Here is a 16,977-nt window from a genome sequence, read left to right as displayed (position 1 = left end):
TTGAACCCCACTAGAGCTGGAGATTCTGCATATAGTAATTATTAACCATTACAAAAATGGCATTCTTGTATTTAAAATATTAGAATTAAAAAAAAAAAGGTTTAACCAACTTGTTTTACAAAAATTCAATCAAAGAACAAAGAACAAAGGACAACGTGTAGTACATGAACACTCTCGTGAGGTAGGATGAAATAATACATGTATTACAGCATGTGCTTAATAAAGTTACCGAAAAACTAAATATTCTCAGCAGTAAAACACAAAGGGTTAGAGACAGACATTTTAATGTAGGTGCCTGTAAACAGTTTCTGAAGTTGTTTTGTTTTTGTTTTTTTTTTTTTTTGTTTTTTTAATTAAAATATTTTAAATGGTTCAATTTCTATTACAGGTAGTCTTTCACTTACGTTCACTGTGTTATGTTCAGAATTGCAGTATCAGCCTGTGGTTTCTGTACTCAATGTTTCGCTGTGTATTTAACAATACAGTGTGGTACAGGATTAATTACATTCATTTTAATGACCAACGTCGTGTAGTGTTACTTCTGGCCACCTGGAGGAGCTAATAGAACACTATGTGATACAGTTCACTTTACTGATACGGAAGTCTGAACAAGAAATCGATGTGTGTGTGTGTGTGTGTGTGTGTGTGTGTGTGTGTGTGTGTGTGTGTGTGTGTGTGTGTGTGTGTGTGTGTGGAATATAATTATTTACTATTAATCTACTGTGTAGTTTCATGATAGTTACGTACATGAATATATTAAATATTTTAAGGATAGGATCATACGGTAAGACTTTAAATGCCCATTAGTAGTTACAGGCAGCAAGCAACCAATGGGTTAAAATACAACTTGACGTATTCCTAAACTAAACTCGAGGACCATGGAATCCTGCATATCACAGGCGCACAAGGCAGGGGTCCGACTCCAAAAGAAGACCTATAATTGGTTCTCAAAACTGGTATCAGTGGTCCTGCATCAGTTTGGGAATGACTACTGTGATTTTAGCTTGTCCTGCTGTATAGAGCTATTACTGAACAGACAAACGAACAGCAATGGTATGAACTAAGTTTTCCCATAGATGTTTATATATATTATATATATATATATATATATATATATATATATATATATATATATATATATATATATGTGTGTGTGTGTGTGTGTGTGTGTGTGTGTGTGTGTGTGTGTGTGTGTGTGTGTGTGTATATATATATATATATATATATATATATATATATATATATATATATATATATATATCTTATCAGATATACACGTACTTATTTAATGATGTGTATGTATCCCTTTGCATGTTTGTAAAACTAAAATGATTATAAACAGATGCCGAGGGCTGAGAGGATTTGAGCAAGGACTTCACTAACCCATGCGCCAAGAAGACGATTACATCTCTTGTTAATCAAGACAGATCTATGCAATTCAATCACTGCAACTTTTACTTGGACTGAATTTTTTTTTTTTTTTTTAAGAACCAGGTTAATTGAGAGGTCAATCGCAGAGGACTCCCCGGCTGTGCAAGTTTATCTCGCTATAAGAAGCGCCTGCTGGATTGGAACCAACTCAGGTGAACTACTTGCACTGTTCACTATATAAATAGGACTGTACGTTTTCTCGACCACCGAGGTCCGACGCTTCAGCTTGGATGTAGGGTAAGAAAAAAGTATTTCATTTAATAGGCTCAAGTATATTGTACTTATTCATTGTGAAATAACAAATACGTAAAACAAGTGATAATGCTACAATTACATTTGGCACAAAAAAAAAAGAAAAATCAACAATGAATTCCATTCAACAGTGCGGTATGGTTGTCGTGGTAGTCTACACTACAGTATGCATTGTGCAGGAGAGGGAGCTCCTTTCAAATTAACTGTAATGTTAGGACTGTACATAGTGTTTACAGTTATTCAGATTGTATTTTATTCTGTTTCTTTTTGTCTTTTTTTTTTAATTATTAGTTGATCACAGTGATGCTGCATCCCTTTATCCAAATCTGCCCGTTAAAAGTGGATATATGCAACATCCAAGTAAAATAACTGATTCAGCTGAGACCAAATAAAGATGAGGTACCTTCATTCAATCTGTTTGATTCTGGCACATTGTTTCATTCAAGTGGTGAGTGCATTTCCAATAATATTAATGTTGGTATATTGAACACATTGCTATTGTTTTAACTGTTTTTAATATTAAAATAATTAGATAAAAGATGATGAATGACTATATGGGCCTGATCATTACCAAGAACCCTTATACATTGGATAAAACTGATGGATGAATACTTTAATCTGGGCTGTAATTTAATAGAACATTTTAGTTTAAATGTTGTGGAGATATGAACTTTGAAAATCTGATGATTAATCTAACAGAAGGAAACTTTTATTTAGACAAAAGACACTAAAATCATACACAATGAAAGGTATTTGTATTTTTGTACATACGGTATGTGAGATGATAAATAAGAGTGCAATCTTGTCAATTAAGACGTAATCTGATATAGTGATGCTTCATTTCATTGATAAATCGAGTACTTGTGCGCACATAAACATAGGTCAAAATATGGAATAATATTACCAAATCATGAATAAATAGAAAGAAAGAAAGCTAGCTCATTAATATACAAGCTTATTTTCATCTTTTATTTATATGACCCCATTTTAATACAGATAACTGCACCATATTTAGTGTCTTCCTTAAATGTCTTTTATCATTGATATATGCTATCACTAACACAGTCCAATTACAATTAGTGGTCACACTATGCAACACAATTCCAGTATTTAAAGAGTAAATTAAGAGATAATTACATTTACATTTTCTCTGTGATACAATGATAACTGATTGTGTTAAAAAATAATAGTAATAATAATAAAATAATTCTAGTTGATGTTATCAGAGAGATGAGAGTTCCTTCCACTGCACTAGTTTCAGTGGGTTGGTACTGTAGCTGCCTTTAGCGCACAGTCTGTCCTCAGGCTAAAACAATCAACATTACATTTAGAAACACTCAAGGAAAATTAATAAATCCAATGAAATATAGTTCAGTTAAAAAGCTTTATCAATTTCCTTACTGAAGAAATATTATTGAAAAATGTGTTATGTAAAACGTTTCTTTTAGTGTTTTACATCTTATAAAAACTGATGTTTTTATCTATTTTTAAGTGGCATTTTGTCACAGACATTCCCACCTTATGGATTTTATTTTGTCAGGTAGCCTATAATGATGGCTTTAGTGTATTTTGGGTAGACTTTTACTTTAAATATTGCTGAAAATGAAGTGTTTAAATTAATATAAAACATAATGATACAGTGTGTATGGCTCTGATCATCTCTGAATATATATATATATATATATATATATATATATATATATATATATATATATATATATATATATATAGAAATCGCTCTTTCACCACCTCAGGAGCTATGTAACTGATACATCCAGCAATAGATACAATCCTCTGGTTAAAAAGTGTTAACTGGAATTCCAGACTTGTCAGTAGAAGCCCATAATAGTGCTAGTGAATTAAAAAACTGGTCTAGATTTTAATTGCATGGGGGCGTTTGCACATTGTCTGCATATAACAGAACAGTATCCTTAAATCTGACATGTACAGTAGTTAATATCTTCCAATATTAAAAATGTGTACAGTGAATATACTGTATTATATACTGTAAATATAATGTATTTGCTTTCACCAGCACCCTGCTGATATACCTATATGAAAGGAGTACCAGCATTAATTCATGGCATACATTTTTTTTACATCTTGCAAAACAATATATTTACATTCATAATGCAATTTTGATTTATCATATTTAAAATGTTTAATTTTTTATCATTAAATATCACTATATATATATATATATATATATATATACACACACACACACACACACACACACACACACACACACACACACACACACGAACACACACAGTAGAACCTTGCCTACGAACACCTTGGCAATGTTGTTCATAAGTCTGAAATGTCCGTAACTCTGAAAATTAGTTTTTAGTGGCTTTAATGAACACATACAACTGCTATCTACAGCCCTAATCTGGCGAATAATACAAGGATGCAGAGCAGTAATGGAATACATGTTGTTATGGTTTAAAGTCTTTAAAACGGTTCTATAAAAGGCAAAATTTGACTTACTATTTGGATTAAAATAGTAGCAAAAACACATATTTAAAAGTCTAGGAAAACCTGGGTTGATGTAGTGCTTGTGTTTATTGTATTTTAAACAAACTGCAAAACACAACTGCTTATGATGAGCTTTATCAAAATCATCTGTAGCAGCTTTGCATCTGATACATCTGTTTTTACTGCTGCTTTTTGTCTCCAGTGCTAATTTTTTCTTGACCTTTTTTAAATATTGCTGACACTTTCCTGATACTGTATTCCCGTTGCTGAGTTTTCTTTCAATTCAAAGTGTAACATGTGCGTTTCCCAGTTTTTACCATTTCAGTAGGTTAACCGTATGCTTTTTTAAACTGGATTCTGGTTCCATTGAATGCGGGCTTGAGTTACTGAATACAATATAATTGTGTAACTCCAGGAAAATACCTCATCACGTCAACTAATCATGAGTTCACAGACATTAAAAATACAAAATAAATTAGCATGTCATTAAATGGAAACAAAGTCACTAATGCTGCTTTTACACACCAAGTGTTGCATAGGCATGTTCTCTAGTGCTACAAAAAAGACAATGTACCATGTTCTCACAAGACTTTCCGAATAAACCTCAGTCATGGAAACTGTTGTATTTACCTTTATACTGTGGTTTCTTCTTAAAATTACTAAAGCCAAAGATTGTGACCTTTACTATAACAGCTTGCCATTTCTAACTGAGAGTGGGTCTCTGTGAGGTCGTTATTCATCCGGTGACAAATCGAGCTGCATGCCACGTATATTTCTCTCGGGAGTTGCTTCATCATGTCTCCCTGTTGGCCTTGGGTCAAGTTCTTTAAAGTGGCTTAATAGAAATGGGAATTTGAATGACCTGCCAAATTAAAATGCTGCGAGATGTAGAATTTTATACAGTTTTAAATAATTTCATTCAAGATGACTCGCAACAAAAAGTATTAAACCTAAATAATACATATTAATACTAGTGCATATTGAAAAGCACTGAATAAACAAAACTTCATGGCAATATTTAGCAGGAAAGAGATTTAAAGCTAAACAGTAGTTTCTCCCCTCGGATGTTTTTGTGAAAGTATTCCATCAAGAGGATGCTTATAGTGGAGTAGTGGTAAGAGGAGATACAGTTATAAGGCTCAACTAGGGACATACTGTACAGTACAAGTAGGGCTTATTTAAAGCCCCATAGAACCTTCAATGTGTAAAACGATGAAGGTGGTAAGAACTTGTTTCATTGAGCAGTTCTTATTGTTATTATTTGGCAGAATCTACAATATCTTGTTAGAAGGGTTATTTAAATGTTAGATGTATAGATGGAACCCAATTGACATTGGTTGAGTGCCCACTTTGAGCAGTACAAAGAGTGTGTAAGTGTGGACAGGTAAGCTGGTGGCGGATGCCGCAGTCCAGGAAGCAGTACTCAAACAGGAATGCGGGGCAAACCTGTGTGGCTGCACAGTCTATTTATTTCATACAAATAAATTAACAAAAGACTTTTAAATAACAAAAGATAACGGCTTAATGGCCAAAATAAACAAACACAAACAAACAAAGGATTTGAGTACCTTCAGGATGATTCAAAATAAGGAGCATGTGTTTCGTTCCTTTGCAGTTTACATGCGGCACGTCTCTCTCCAACTCAGACTAACACCCCCCGAGAGTGAGACCTTATATAGCAGGTGGTCAGGAGCTAATGAGACAATTGACGATCTTTTATCTCCTGACCACCTGCATTCCACACGTGAAGGCAGGGAGAGGAAGTTACCTCTCTCCCTGGTAAATCAAAACAATATTAAATAGCGGACAGCTTTCGTCCACCTGCATACATGCTTTTTGCCATCATATTTTAAATACTATTACGACTACTACTACTAATAATAATAATAATAATAATAATAATAATAATACATGTTATGCACAGGGGCGGGGAAGCCCTGTCACAGTATGATAAGACTAAAATATGAGTTTGTTGATAGAGCTACATTAAAGCACAGCCAGTCAATGGTTTCAAAACTATTGTGACGTCACTCTGGATACAAAGCAAGCATAAACAATATTGCTGGGGACAGATCGGGATTGAACACATTACCCGGCACATGCTGTTTACTTTTCCAAGTCCACAAACAGGTGCCTGGCATGCTCATAGTGGATGGAACTGTATACTGTAGTAAGCACCGTCTTCCTCAATTTGCTATCAAAGTCTGAAAGACTTTTACGAATAAAATGGACATAAATGAAAATGATTTACATACAATGGTATTATTTTTACCCTTTAAAAAATATAACTGTACTTGTAGATGTTAGAAGATTGGACCAAGCCAAACTATGTTAACTTAACTAAACAAAATACAAGATAAAACCAAATGTCATCTCCGCATTTCTATCTACCAATTCTACCACCAAAACAAATCAGAGCCCAGTTAAAACCTTTTTTAATGAGTCCTTTATCAAACAACACATTTAAAATATGTTTTGTACTCTGTAGAAATAATCTGAAGTGTATCATTAAAACTACAATTTCGAGGCAAGGTATTAAAAAAAAAAAAAAAAAAGAATTTAGCCACAACAGCATGATTTGCAATACTCTGTCTTTCTAATGAATCTTGCATACATTCCATCTCTGGGGGCCTCCTTGGAGTTAAATTATATTAGATTGTGTTTTATTTAAAGACGTACTAGCTTCTGAAAGTGTAATAAAACTTGCAGGGGGATTAAGCATGCTCCTTAATCTCAGGATTGTGATAATACAGCATTGGCTGATTGATTAGTTTTTCAGGAAGCTTATGTCAAAAAACTAATCCATCTTTGGATTGTGCCGGCCTTCTTAGGTTTTCCACTTCGGCATTTTATCATTGCAAGGAATTACAGAGCTGCAGGCCTGTGATAAGGCACTTGTTTCTTTCGTAGTCCCTTCCCCATGGACAATAAAATGCTGTTTATATTCTTCAACCTGGTGCAGCTGTCTTCAGTTGAAAGCCTCCAAGGATTTGCCTTGTGAAAGGGAAACTTACATGGCTTTCAAAATTGCTGATCAACTGAGAGAAGAAAAGAGCTGTTAAGTTTGTAACCTATGAATTCTCTAGGGACGGATTAAAACTGGATTGTATATAGTTTGTCTATAAAGACAGCTCTGCTTCGGTTTGCAGGCGTCATTTGGGGATTTAACATATTTTCATAAGGGCAGCTCATTTTGTGTGATGATGCCAGTCATGCTAATCACTCACAGATAGTGTTGTCACAGACATTTTAACTTGTCTCATCAATACAAGCCTTTAGTTTTATGCATTACCTGTCAGATATTGAGTGGGCAAGACGGTGACATAACGTCAGGATGATAGCTCCTCTAACTTGAATGTAAACAATTTCTGCCCCAGTTCTGGCATAGATAGTCAAATGGATGATGACCTGTCCCAATTAGTTAATTAATATCCAGGACTATGTGGGAAATTATAGCAAGGAGCAGCACTGGTCTACCAGAGGCGAGAGTTTCCTGGTCATGCTGGTTCAACATTTAGACAACAGAATGAACAAGGCTGAACCTTCTGGTAGCATGATGGTAGAACTTATATGGGCTCATGATATGAATACAATGCATAAAGATACATGCATAAGTTATGTTTACACAAGGCTTTTTTTGCAACCTTCAATAAAATACAATAGAATTAACTAAAATGACACAATACCCTAATATGATTAATATTTTTTGAACCACTGGGACTCATTCCAATCTAGGCAATGAACATTTTTTAAATGACAGTACTACTGGTGTCTGTGTTGTGGTGGGTATCATACTCATTCAAGACGTATTGCTACTTTAATTGGCAGATTGATGCCTAAATTGGCAGGTAGCGCATTGAAACTGAAAGTGATTTGAGAATGTCAAGCTTGTGTAGGACAGGGTTTTCCATGCATAAGGACAGTCACAGTTCGTACAGTTCCTTGACTCACATTTCAGATTTTCCTTTACTGGTAACATCCAACAGTGCATTATTTCTGTGCTTACAGGAAGGGAGTGTGTTGTGATAAATGGAGGAATCTGTGCAATTATTTCTAAATCAAAATAGTGTAACTAGTAGCCCGAATGAATATGCATTTCCTGTGAAATAAAAATAGGGTACAGGTGAAATGTTAAAAAATTTCTACGTACTTTACCTGAGAAGCAGAGAATTGAGAATGTACACAACAACAACTTCAATATTGTTTTTTTTTTTTTTTATAAACCAACTCTCATGGAAAATTCCTTGCAAAGCATTATATAATGATAATATACTGGTTACTCCAGTTTATATAGCATATAATACATTCATATTATAAAAAAGAGTAATGCGCATATTAAAGTTTAATTAAGTTCTGTACAAAAGCTGATCTAAAACTACACACAGTTCATGGAGAAAATTACATTTTTAAATTGAGAAATGAAGTTATGCCTGATTGCATGTGTTCCCCAAAATGAACTGAACATATAACACTCCCTGGTTAGTAGCATCTGGTTGATTTTGAATCTAATTGAAATAATCGTAAATGCCTTTGTTAACAGAAATGATATAATACTCCAACGGAGCTCTGATGCATGTGCATTAAATTGTTAATTAGGTCACAAATTGTACTTCAGAAAAATGTGGTTTTAATTAAGCAAGGCCTGTAAGCTGACTGGGAGCATTTGATGTCAACATTAATCAACAGGAAAAAATCTGCTGCAAGGAAAAGTCCAGGCAACAATGTTCCTTCCAGGTTCCAGCAGGACTCTTCAATTTAATTCAGATTCAGCGAATTAAATATGGACTGGAGAGGAGGGCTATAGTAGAAAATTATTGACCCGAGGGAAGAATGTTGTTACTGACAGAGGGCTATAAAGCCCGAAGCTGCAGGGCATTACCCTGGAGGTAACAAATAAAATATGGCTGCGTCGGTACATATTTAATATATGAGTCAGTCAAGCAAATAAGCGAGGCAAAGTTGGATAGTAAATACGACTTTATATATTTTGTTTAAATGTAGCCGATACATCATAAGTAATTAAATAAATAACAAAAATATATAACAGAAAATGTTCATACCGTATAGTTAGCAAAGTTTTTCTCCATCTCCGTCTGATTTGCAGACTGCTGCATAATCCAGTTTATATCCCGCCTGTCATATTTGTTTTGATCGTCAAGTTGAATTTATTTGAATTTCAAAAAGTCGGTGACAGTGACGTTTTAATCACCATTTTAGTGTTTGGAGTATCTTTCTTTTGTAATATGTTTTGTAATTAATTTTCTGTGAATCGGTGTTCAGCCATTTTCTCTTGTAAAGAGTGCAGAGGAGAAAGACGTTCCTTTGAAAAGGGACTGACAGTGATGTGAACCAATTACATGACAGACCGAGACTATTGACTGGGGGTGTAAGGCAATAGTTCAATCCATTTTTCCTCCTATTTCCAGTCACTGACTATATATGATGTTCCTAAAAGTGCTGGGGTTAAGTTGAGCAAATATAGGGATGTGTTGTGAATTTGTTATGAATTTCCTTTGGTTTGGTGAATAGCAAAAATGTACAATAAGTTCATTATTAAATAAATGATATCCAGAAAGAGAAGCATGGAGAACAGAAAAATTAGTCTAAGAACAGTACATTACTTTTTTTATACAAGATCAAGATTTATGATTCATATGTGATATTCATTTATATAATATCAAGTGGAAAATAAACCAAATTCCTATTTGCTATTAAAAATGAGAAACAGATTTATACTGTATGGGAGTCTTAGTTTGATTAAGGTCATGTTGGAGTGCTGGGCCAGCATGGCTGCTGCAAAAGGATCAAGGTCATATTTTTATTCTATTATGTATTTGAATTACATGACTAGAAGCTAAATTTAGCAAAACTATCATAAATATTACCATGGTAAGCATTGGCTGATCTATAGTTGACAGGAGTCACAATTAAATCGCCTAGAGCATGCTTTTTACTCCTTCACTGCCAGAACAGATACAGATTGATATAAATGACGATATTCAGGCAACAACTAGTGAATACCCCTGAACCTTGACATGTTTTCTGTGTGGTAGCTTCGCAAAGAGAGGAGTATTTTGATAATCTAAACAGTTACCACAGCTATTACCCCAATTAGTCAGTCACTAAAGTCAATAAAAAGCAGCAACATAACATCCATTAGCTGGTTGCTAGAAATAAACAACATGCCATAGGTATGGCTCAGGGCTCGTGATTAACTATTGGCGTTTTTGTGTCACATCCTACAGAACTTTAAAATACTCAATGTTGACTTTTTAAATAAACAGTCTTTTAATAAAATACACTGTTTTCTTATAGAAACATTAAGCTATTTGTTGGAGGATAAATACATATTTGTATGACACAATTCTCATTATCAATAAAGGCAACACCCTAATATCACAAGGTTAAGATTACTGTATATAGATTTGTCCAATGGTTGCTTGAACAAATTTCATTTTGAATAATAAAAATAAATAAATAAATAAGTTAAAGACACAGTCACTTAAACTAGTCAGTTCTGTCAGATTGATTTCCCATTACCTTTAAAAACCATTATTTGTCATGTTTATAACATTTGAGTTTAAAAATAAGACAACATTATTGCAATGTCTGGGCTACTACCGTGCTCATCTATTAACGTATTGTCATACACAATTATGTGCTATGGACCATTTGGGGCTTGTTATTTCGACTTGTTCAGTAAATCTAATTCATCTCCTGAAACATCTGTCAGCTAGAGGCTGTTCTGAATTGAAGAGTGAAAATATCGTTAACTGATTGGGGCCTGCTGTTTCAGGTTTATTAGCATGTCTCTGAGAAAAGCAGTTTTTACCTTAAATTTAACTTAACAATCGTGGTAGGTTTTGTATTGGTTAAACCATGAAGATAATGTAATTGCATAAAAAAAAAATCATATACTGTAGGCCAAGGCAACACATTGATATTTAGGAACATCAGGAGCATCTCTGCTTCTTGAGCACTTTGTGGACAGGCTTTATCTTGGTAAGATGTGGTGACTTCATAATACATTGTCCAAAAGGCACCATCATGGGATAAAGCAAGGTTTCCCAGTCCTGGTCCTGGGGGATCCCTGTGTCTGCTGGTTTCCATTTCAACTGAGCTCTCTGTTACTTAATTAAACCCTTAATTGAACTATTCATTAGCTTAGTTAGATCTGTTTAATTGTTTTCAGCTTTTAAAAAGTTGGAGATTTCAAGTTAACTATATAATTTAATAAGTAACTTGAAATTGGCAACTTTTTAAGAACAATTAAAAAAGTCTAATTAAGCATATTATTAGTTGAATTAAGGATTTGATTAAGTAATTGAGAACTCAGTTGGAATGAAAGCCAGCAGATACAGGGGTCCCCTAGGACCAGGATGGGGAAACCCTGGGTAGGATGCAGTAGAGTCCATAAAGTACAGTTATGGCCAAAGGTTTTGCATCACCCTGAATTTTAGGATTGAGACATAGATATGTAATTGAACACCATGTAATCAAAAAAACGACATAATATTGGTACAATAGTAAATTTTTCAATTTTTCATTAATCAGTTTCATTCGATATTATGAAGCAAAATTAGTTAATTCTATAGGGTGATGAAAAACTTTTGCCCATAGCTGTAGATTACCCCTTGCCATACCACTAAGCTTCAACCACACCTGAGAATGGCCTGCTCAGGGTCTGTCATCTACAGAGCACGTCTGTGCTTATCTTTGTTGGAGCCTTAATAACTCAGTTCAATTCGACAGAAAATCCTAACTTCAGTATTGAACCTCCATCCGCTCTAACTAGCCTACTGTATACAGCCCCTAGTTGGCGTTTCCCAAGCAATGTCACTTGATGTGACACTCCATATGTGACCTATTAGTAATTCCTTTATTTCAGGTGTTCACATTTTTTGTCATCAAGTTGCCAATGAAAAGCTCATATAGTACTAATCTAACAAAAATAATAAAATTTTGCCTCTCCACCTGGGACATTACTTGCTGGTCACTATATTTGGGTGTTTAAAGATCCCTGGTGCATTACTTCAGCTGAGGTGGCTGATACAAGGTCAGTGTTGGACAGGAGAGCAAAGGTCATATCAAACCCAGTAGAGATTTGTGTTTGTGCCGGCTGCTCTTTTTTCATCTGTCTTGCATTGTCTTTACTCCAGTGATTAAGACTAATAGCTCTTGTGGCAGGCTGTTCGAGTCATCAGAAATTTCAATCTATTCTCTAGCAGGTATGGGTTTCATTCAGGCCTCAAGGAATGCCCTAAACCACGGCTCTCAAGATAGTCTCAAGAGGCAAGCTCTTTTGAGTGAATCATTTTACAAGCAAAAAATTTGAAGCACTGTAAAGATCGATCTTTATGTAAAGGGATTAATCTGTTGAAGCAGCTTTTCATATTAGATTTAAATACAGGAGATAGTTGTAGGCATGGCAGAATCAGTGAATCATCCCATCATGAATGATGTAAATCAAAGTAACACTGGCTGTGTTCCGTCAGCATGGAGAACGTTATTGTACAGGGCATTTGATTCTGGAATGTGAATACTTCTGCTCTGTGGCTAGTAGAAAAGGCAAATAGTAGATGTAGATGGCAATCTCTTTTATTTAATTTTAACATGTTTTGTATTTGTTTTAGAATTTATATGAAGTAATATTTCTTAACTGTTAAAATATGCTAATTGAAAAATTGCACAGTGTACAGTATCTCAACCGAAATGCATTTCAAACAAATGTCTCAGTAACATACATTTCCTTGCCACTTCTATGTATTGAACTCAAGATGTCATTATTATAATATATATTTTTCAGTTCAATACTTTAAGAGTTTCTTTTTGTGCTAAAATGGTGTCTGATATTCTAATAAGCATCGTGCAAGCCCTGGAATAGATAGACATTATTATCTGAATATTCATTGTTTTAATTATCTCTAGAAGGAGCTGGAAGGCTAAGAACCTGCTGAGATGCATTTTGTGGAGGGGGTTCTTTAAGGCCTCCGTATCATGAGTGCTGTTATACTGCCTTACTACTGTTCATATTTTCTTCGTAGTCTATTTTGAGAATTGGACAATTACTATTTATGGTATAGATTGCAAGTCGTATGAATCAGAATGAAAGTATATACTGTACCAGCAATATATATATATATATATATATACACACCACGTTATGAGATACAAAAATGTAGGTACCAATTTTATAAATGGTGGAATTAGTCAGTACATATAATGCACTGTATGCCTTTATGAGTTCCTAAAAGAGCATTTTTTGTAACTGAATCATACCCACATCCCACACTTTAAACAGTCCAATAGGAATATTTAAATACTGACTTTTCCCTGATTTTCCCTGATGAGAATGTCAGTCATTTTTTTTCTCTAAAATGACTACAGTGTGCAAGCCAATCTTTATGAATGAAATGATAGATTACCAGAGCTGTGTAGTTTAGCATGAAACAGCTGTCAGAGACTATCCCATCTCTTTAACAAAGCTGCCTGACAGAGTGAAAGGAAGGTTCTATTACATCAAATAATATTAAGTTTTAATTAGATTTTCCTAAATGACCAAACGCTTTGTAAGGAATATGTTATCATGACTTGTTTAAAGCACCTTACAATTTAACGCAATACCAAGACTATTGTTCTACAAAATTGTAAATGGCGACATATTGATAGGCTTTTTTAAAATTATTTGGTTTATATCACTACTACATATAGATTTAACATGGGGTTCTACTGTAACATGTCTGGCTTTCTTCATAGCAAACTAGATATTAGCATTGGTGGTAGATTATTCACCTTCTGGTGTACAGTATGTCTAGTTATAACCAATATATGGAGCCACAAACGGCAAGACTATTCTCCTTTTCTTTCTAACCTTCATATTTTTCATTTACAAAGGTTTAAACACAAGGACAGACTCATTAGAAACTAAACTGGAATAATTCCCTGAGGATTTACTGCTTATAAGCTTCATAAATAAAAATGTTTTTTACTTAAAGTCTTGCCAACAGAGGGAAAAATAGTCTTTCTTCTTCTGCGATACTGTAACATTTACAAGGATCAGTGGTGATAATGGGTTTAATATTAAATGGGGAATTTCACAATTTATAGTTTACGAGTTATGAATTGAATAAAATAATGCATTTCATCAGTTCTCAAATTATCTAGGAACCAGTGCTTTTCACTTCTTAATAACTTTCAAGAGGCTAGTTTTGGTCACCATGGCAATTATCTTTGTGTCAAGCTACACAGGATATATCTACCCAAGGGATATGCTGCCAGTCTCCTCACAAAACTAATGTCTAGATTGAATGAAACCTAGCTATTTTGTTTGTTGCACCTAAGTTTGCACTTCTCAGATATCGTATCACAGATACAAAAGTATATGGATATTCCATACTTACTGATACATGGTTAAAGGATTTTTTGTTCATTGAAATTTATAGTGAAAGAGAACTCATCTACCGTTTTTTAATGTTAAAATTACTTTATAAAGGCTTCCCCATTGTGGATTGCCCCATTATACATTCATAAGACATGATTGTGTGATTAAATACTAATATGAGCATGTAATGAATTTTAAACACTGTGTGAATTAGTGTCAAAGCAATGCAAAAAAACTTAATTAGTATAGAAGTTACCTGCAAATCTAGCTTGAAATCTGTATTCATGTATGGTTCAATTTAACGTACAACACAGTTATAATTAAAGACAGAAATCTGTCCAGTCCATTTGCAAGGCTGCTGGCAAAAACTACATACGTTCCTACAAATCATGCTCTCCAACGTGCCTTAGGATAGAAACTGCATCTAATTACCAATAAAACATCAGCTCAGCGTATTGCCATGAATTATTAAGGTTTGTATCTGAAGTGGATTTTATATCAATACCGAGCAAAAAAGGATACAAAGAATGACATTTTTATTTAAACATAATTGATGAAGGCTTCTTGGCTTTATTAATCATATTGTTAAGTGGGGAAATGTACTGAGTAAGTAGCAGTATTGACACTTTTATCTACCTAATTGTGTTGCAGGGGAAATTTATAACCATCAAAGATTCAAATTCCTTCAGTCTTGAGAAATGCAATTACATGAATCAAGAGAACATAATTCAAAAGACAATTATTTACAATACTTATGTACATTGTATGGGTTCTTTTAACACTTAAATTGTGTATATTGTGTGTCAAAAAAATATAATTTCTACTTTTTATATTACTTCAAAAAAAATTACATTACCTCAGTGTACACTGACATATAGAGGCTCTTTAAGAATACTTAAAGAGACAGTGTTAACCAGGTTCTGTAGATACAAATCTTTTAGTTTGTTAAATTTCTCCTTTTAAAAATATACTTTTTGCCATAGATGGAAAATATTGTAGTTGCTAGAAGTGACAAAAATGTTAAGAAAAGCAGTCAATTACAAACTGATTTCTTTTCTTTTTTTTTAGGTTATATGTGACAAAACCCAGCTACCAACAACAGAGCTTATAGAATGGAGGGAAACAGACAATGAGGAGACATTGGCTAACAGTGTTGCCAGTTCACCAGTTGTAAATCCACTGCGACTTTTTGCAAGCCGGTCTCAAGATCTCAAACAGACTATAAAAGATTTAACGCACTTAGAAAATGTTGAAGATTTTTGGGACTGGCTAGCCAACAGAACAAACGTTCACGAAAACCATGTACGAACTAAACGCAGACCTATTGTGAAGACTGGGAAGTTCAAGAAGATGTTTGGATGGGGTGACTTTCATTCTAACATCAAGACAGTTAAATTAAACCTCCTCATAACTGGGAAAATCGTTGATCATGGAAACGGAACCTTCAGCGTTTATTTTCGTCATAACTCGACAGGCCTTGGAAATGTGTCTGTGAGCCTGGTACCACCCTCTAAAGTTGTAGAGTTTGAAATCTCCCAGCAGTCAACACTGGAAACCAAGGACTCCAAAGCTTTCAACTGTCGAACCGAGTACGAGAAAACAGACAGGGCCAAAAAGACAGCCCTGTGCAGCTTTGATCCTTCCAAGATTTGCTACCAAGAGCAAACCCAAAGCCACGTTTCCTGGTTGTGTTCAAAGCCATTTAAGGTTATATGCATCTATATTGCATTCTACAGCATAGATTACAAACTGGTCCAAAAGGTTTGCCCTGATTACAATTATCACAGTGACACTCCCTATTTTTCCTCAGGATGATAAAATGTTCTTGCATGTTCATGACCTCCTAGATTTCTCATGGAATTTGGATTAGCACCAATAATATTTGTCTTTGTCATTTGCTTGATGTAGGCTTACTCAGAGAGGTTTGAGAAAAGGCAAAATGTGACCACCTTTGCCGAAGGATTCTGGACACAGGAAGTTAAAATGGACCTACTTTTGTATGGAATTGCTTATTTTGTTTTAGTGTGGTAATTAAAATGGTGAAGGATGCTTTTAAAAATATATTAGGAAACTGCATTTAATCTGGTAAAACTGGTAAATCATATTGGTACAGTAGATTTATGTGGTTGTTAGAGAATAAAGAAATGCTGTTAACAATCATCTGTCAGATGTAAATCCTGTGCACCCTTTCAAGTATATATTACTGCAAAAATAATGTATAACACAAATTATCTAATTGTCTCTTATTATTGTATTACCCTGGCTTGAAATGCTCTGTAAGAATTTGTCCTGGTTATCAAATCTTCCAAAATCAATACTTTGTTGCAAGGACAGATATAATAATGCTATCTATATATTTTTTATATATATATAGTGCTTTTTCATAGTGGACCACCATCACAAAGCGCTTTACAGAGGTAGGCTGTGAACTG

General features: G+C 34.3%; 1 protein-coding gene across 2 annotated transcripts; it reads left to right on the top strand.

Moving 5' to 3' along the window:
* Window positions 1-937: 937 nt before the first annotated feature.
* Window positions 938-16,935, top strand: LOC121322116 (neurexophilin-2-like). 2 transcript variants are annotated; one of them, XM_041261643.1, is made up of 4 exons: window positions 938-1,053; window positions 1,489-1,583; window positions 1,975-2,131; window positions 15,614-16,935. In XM_041261643.1, the coding sequence occupies exons 3-4, from the start codon at window positions 2,078-2,080 to the stop codon at window positions 16,358-16,360; spliced, it is 801 nt and encodes a 266-aa protein (XP_041117577.1). In that variant the 5' UTR covers window positions 938-1,053; window positions 1,489-1,583; window positions 1,975-2,077; the 3' UTR covers window positions 16,361-16,935. The 2 variants fall into 2 exon arrangements, with proteins under 2 accessions (XP_041117577.1, XP_041117576.1); XM_041261642.1 differs by having other exon boundaries at window positions 1,489-1,668.
* The last annotated feature ends 42 nt before the right edge of the window (window positions 16,936-16,977 follow it).

This window comes from Polyodon spathula, chromosome 10 (genome assembly GCF_017654505.1).
Source record: "Polyodon spathula isolate WHYD16114869_AA chromosome 10, ASM1765450v1, whole genome shotgun sequence".
NCBI classification, from domain to species: Eukaryota; Metazoa; Chordata; class Actinopteri; order Acipenseriformes; family Polyodontidae; genus Polyodon; species Polyodon spathula.
The sequence above is the reverse complement of the archived record's forward strand: the minus strand, read 5'-3'. Positions and strand labels throughout refer to the sequence as shown.

Coding starts and splice junctions, on each gene's coding strand:
- LOC121322116 (XM_041261643.1), top strand. CDS start 2,078: ATGAGGTACCTTCATTCAATCTGTTTGATTCTGGCACATTGTTTCATT. Junction 2,132..15,613: donor CACATTGTTTCATTCAAGTG/GTGAGTGCATTT, acceptor CTTTTTTTTTAG/GTTATATGTGACAAAACCCA.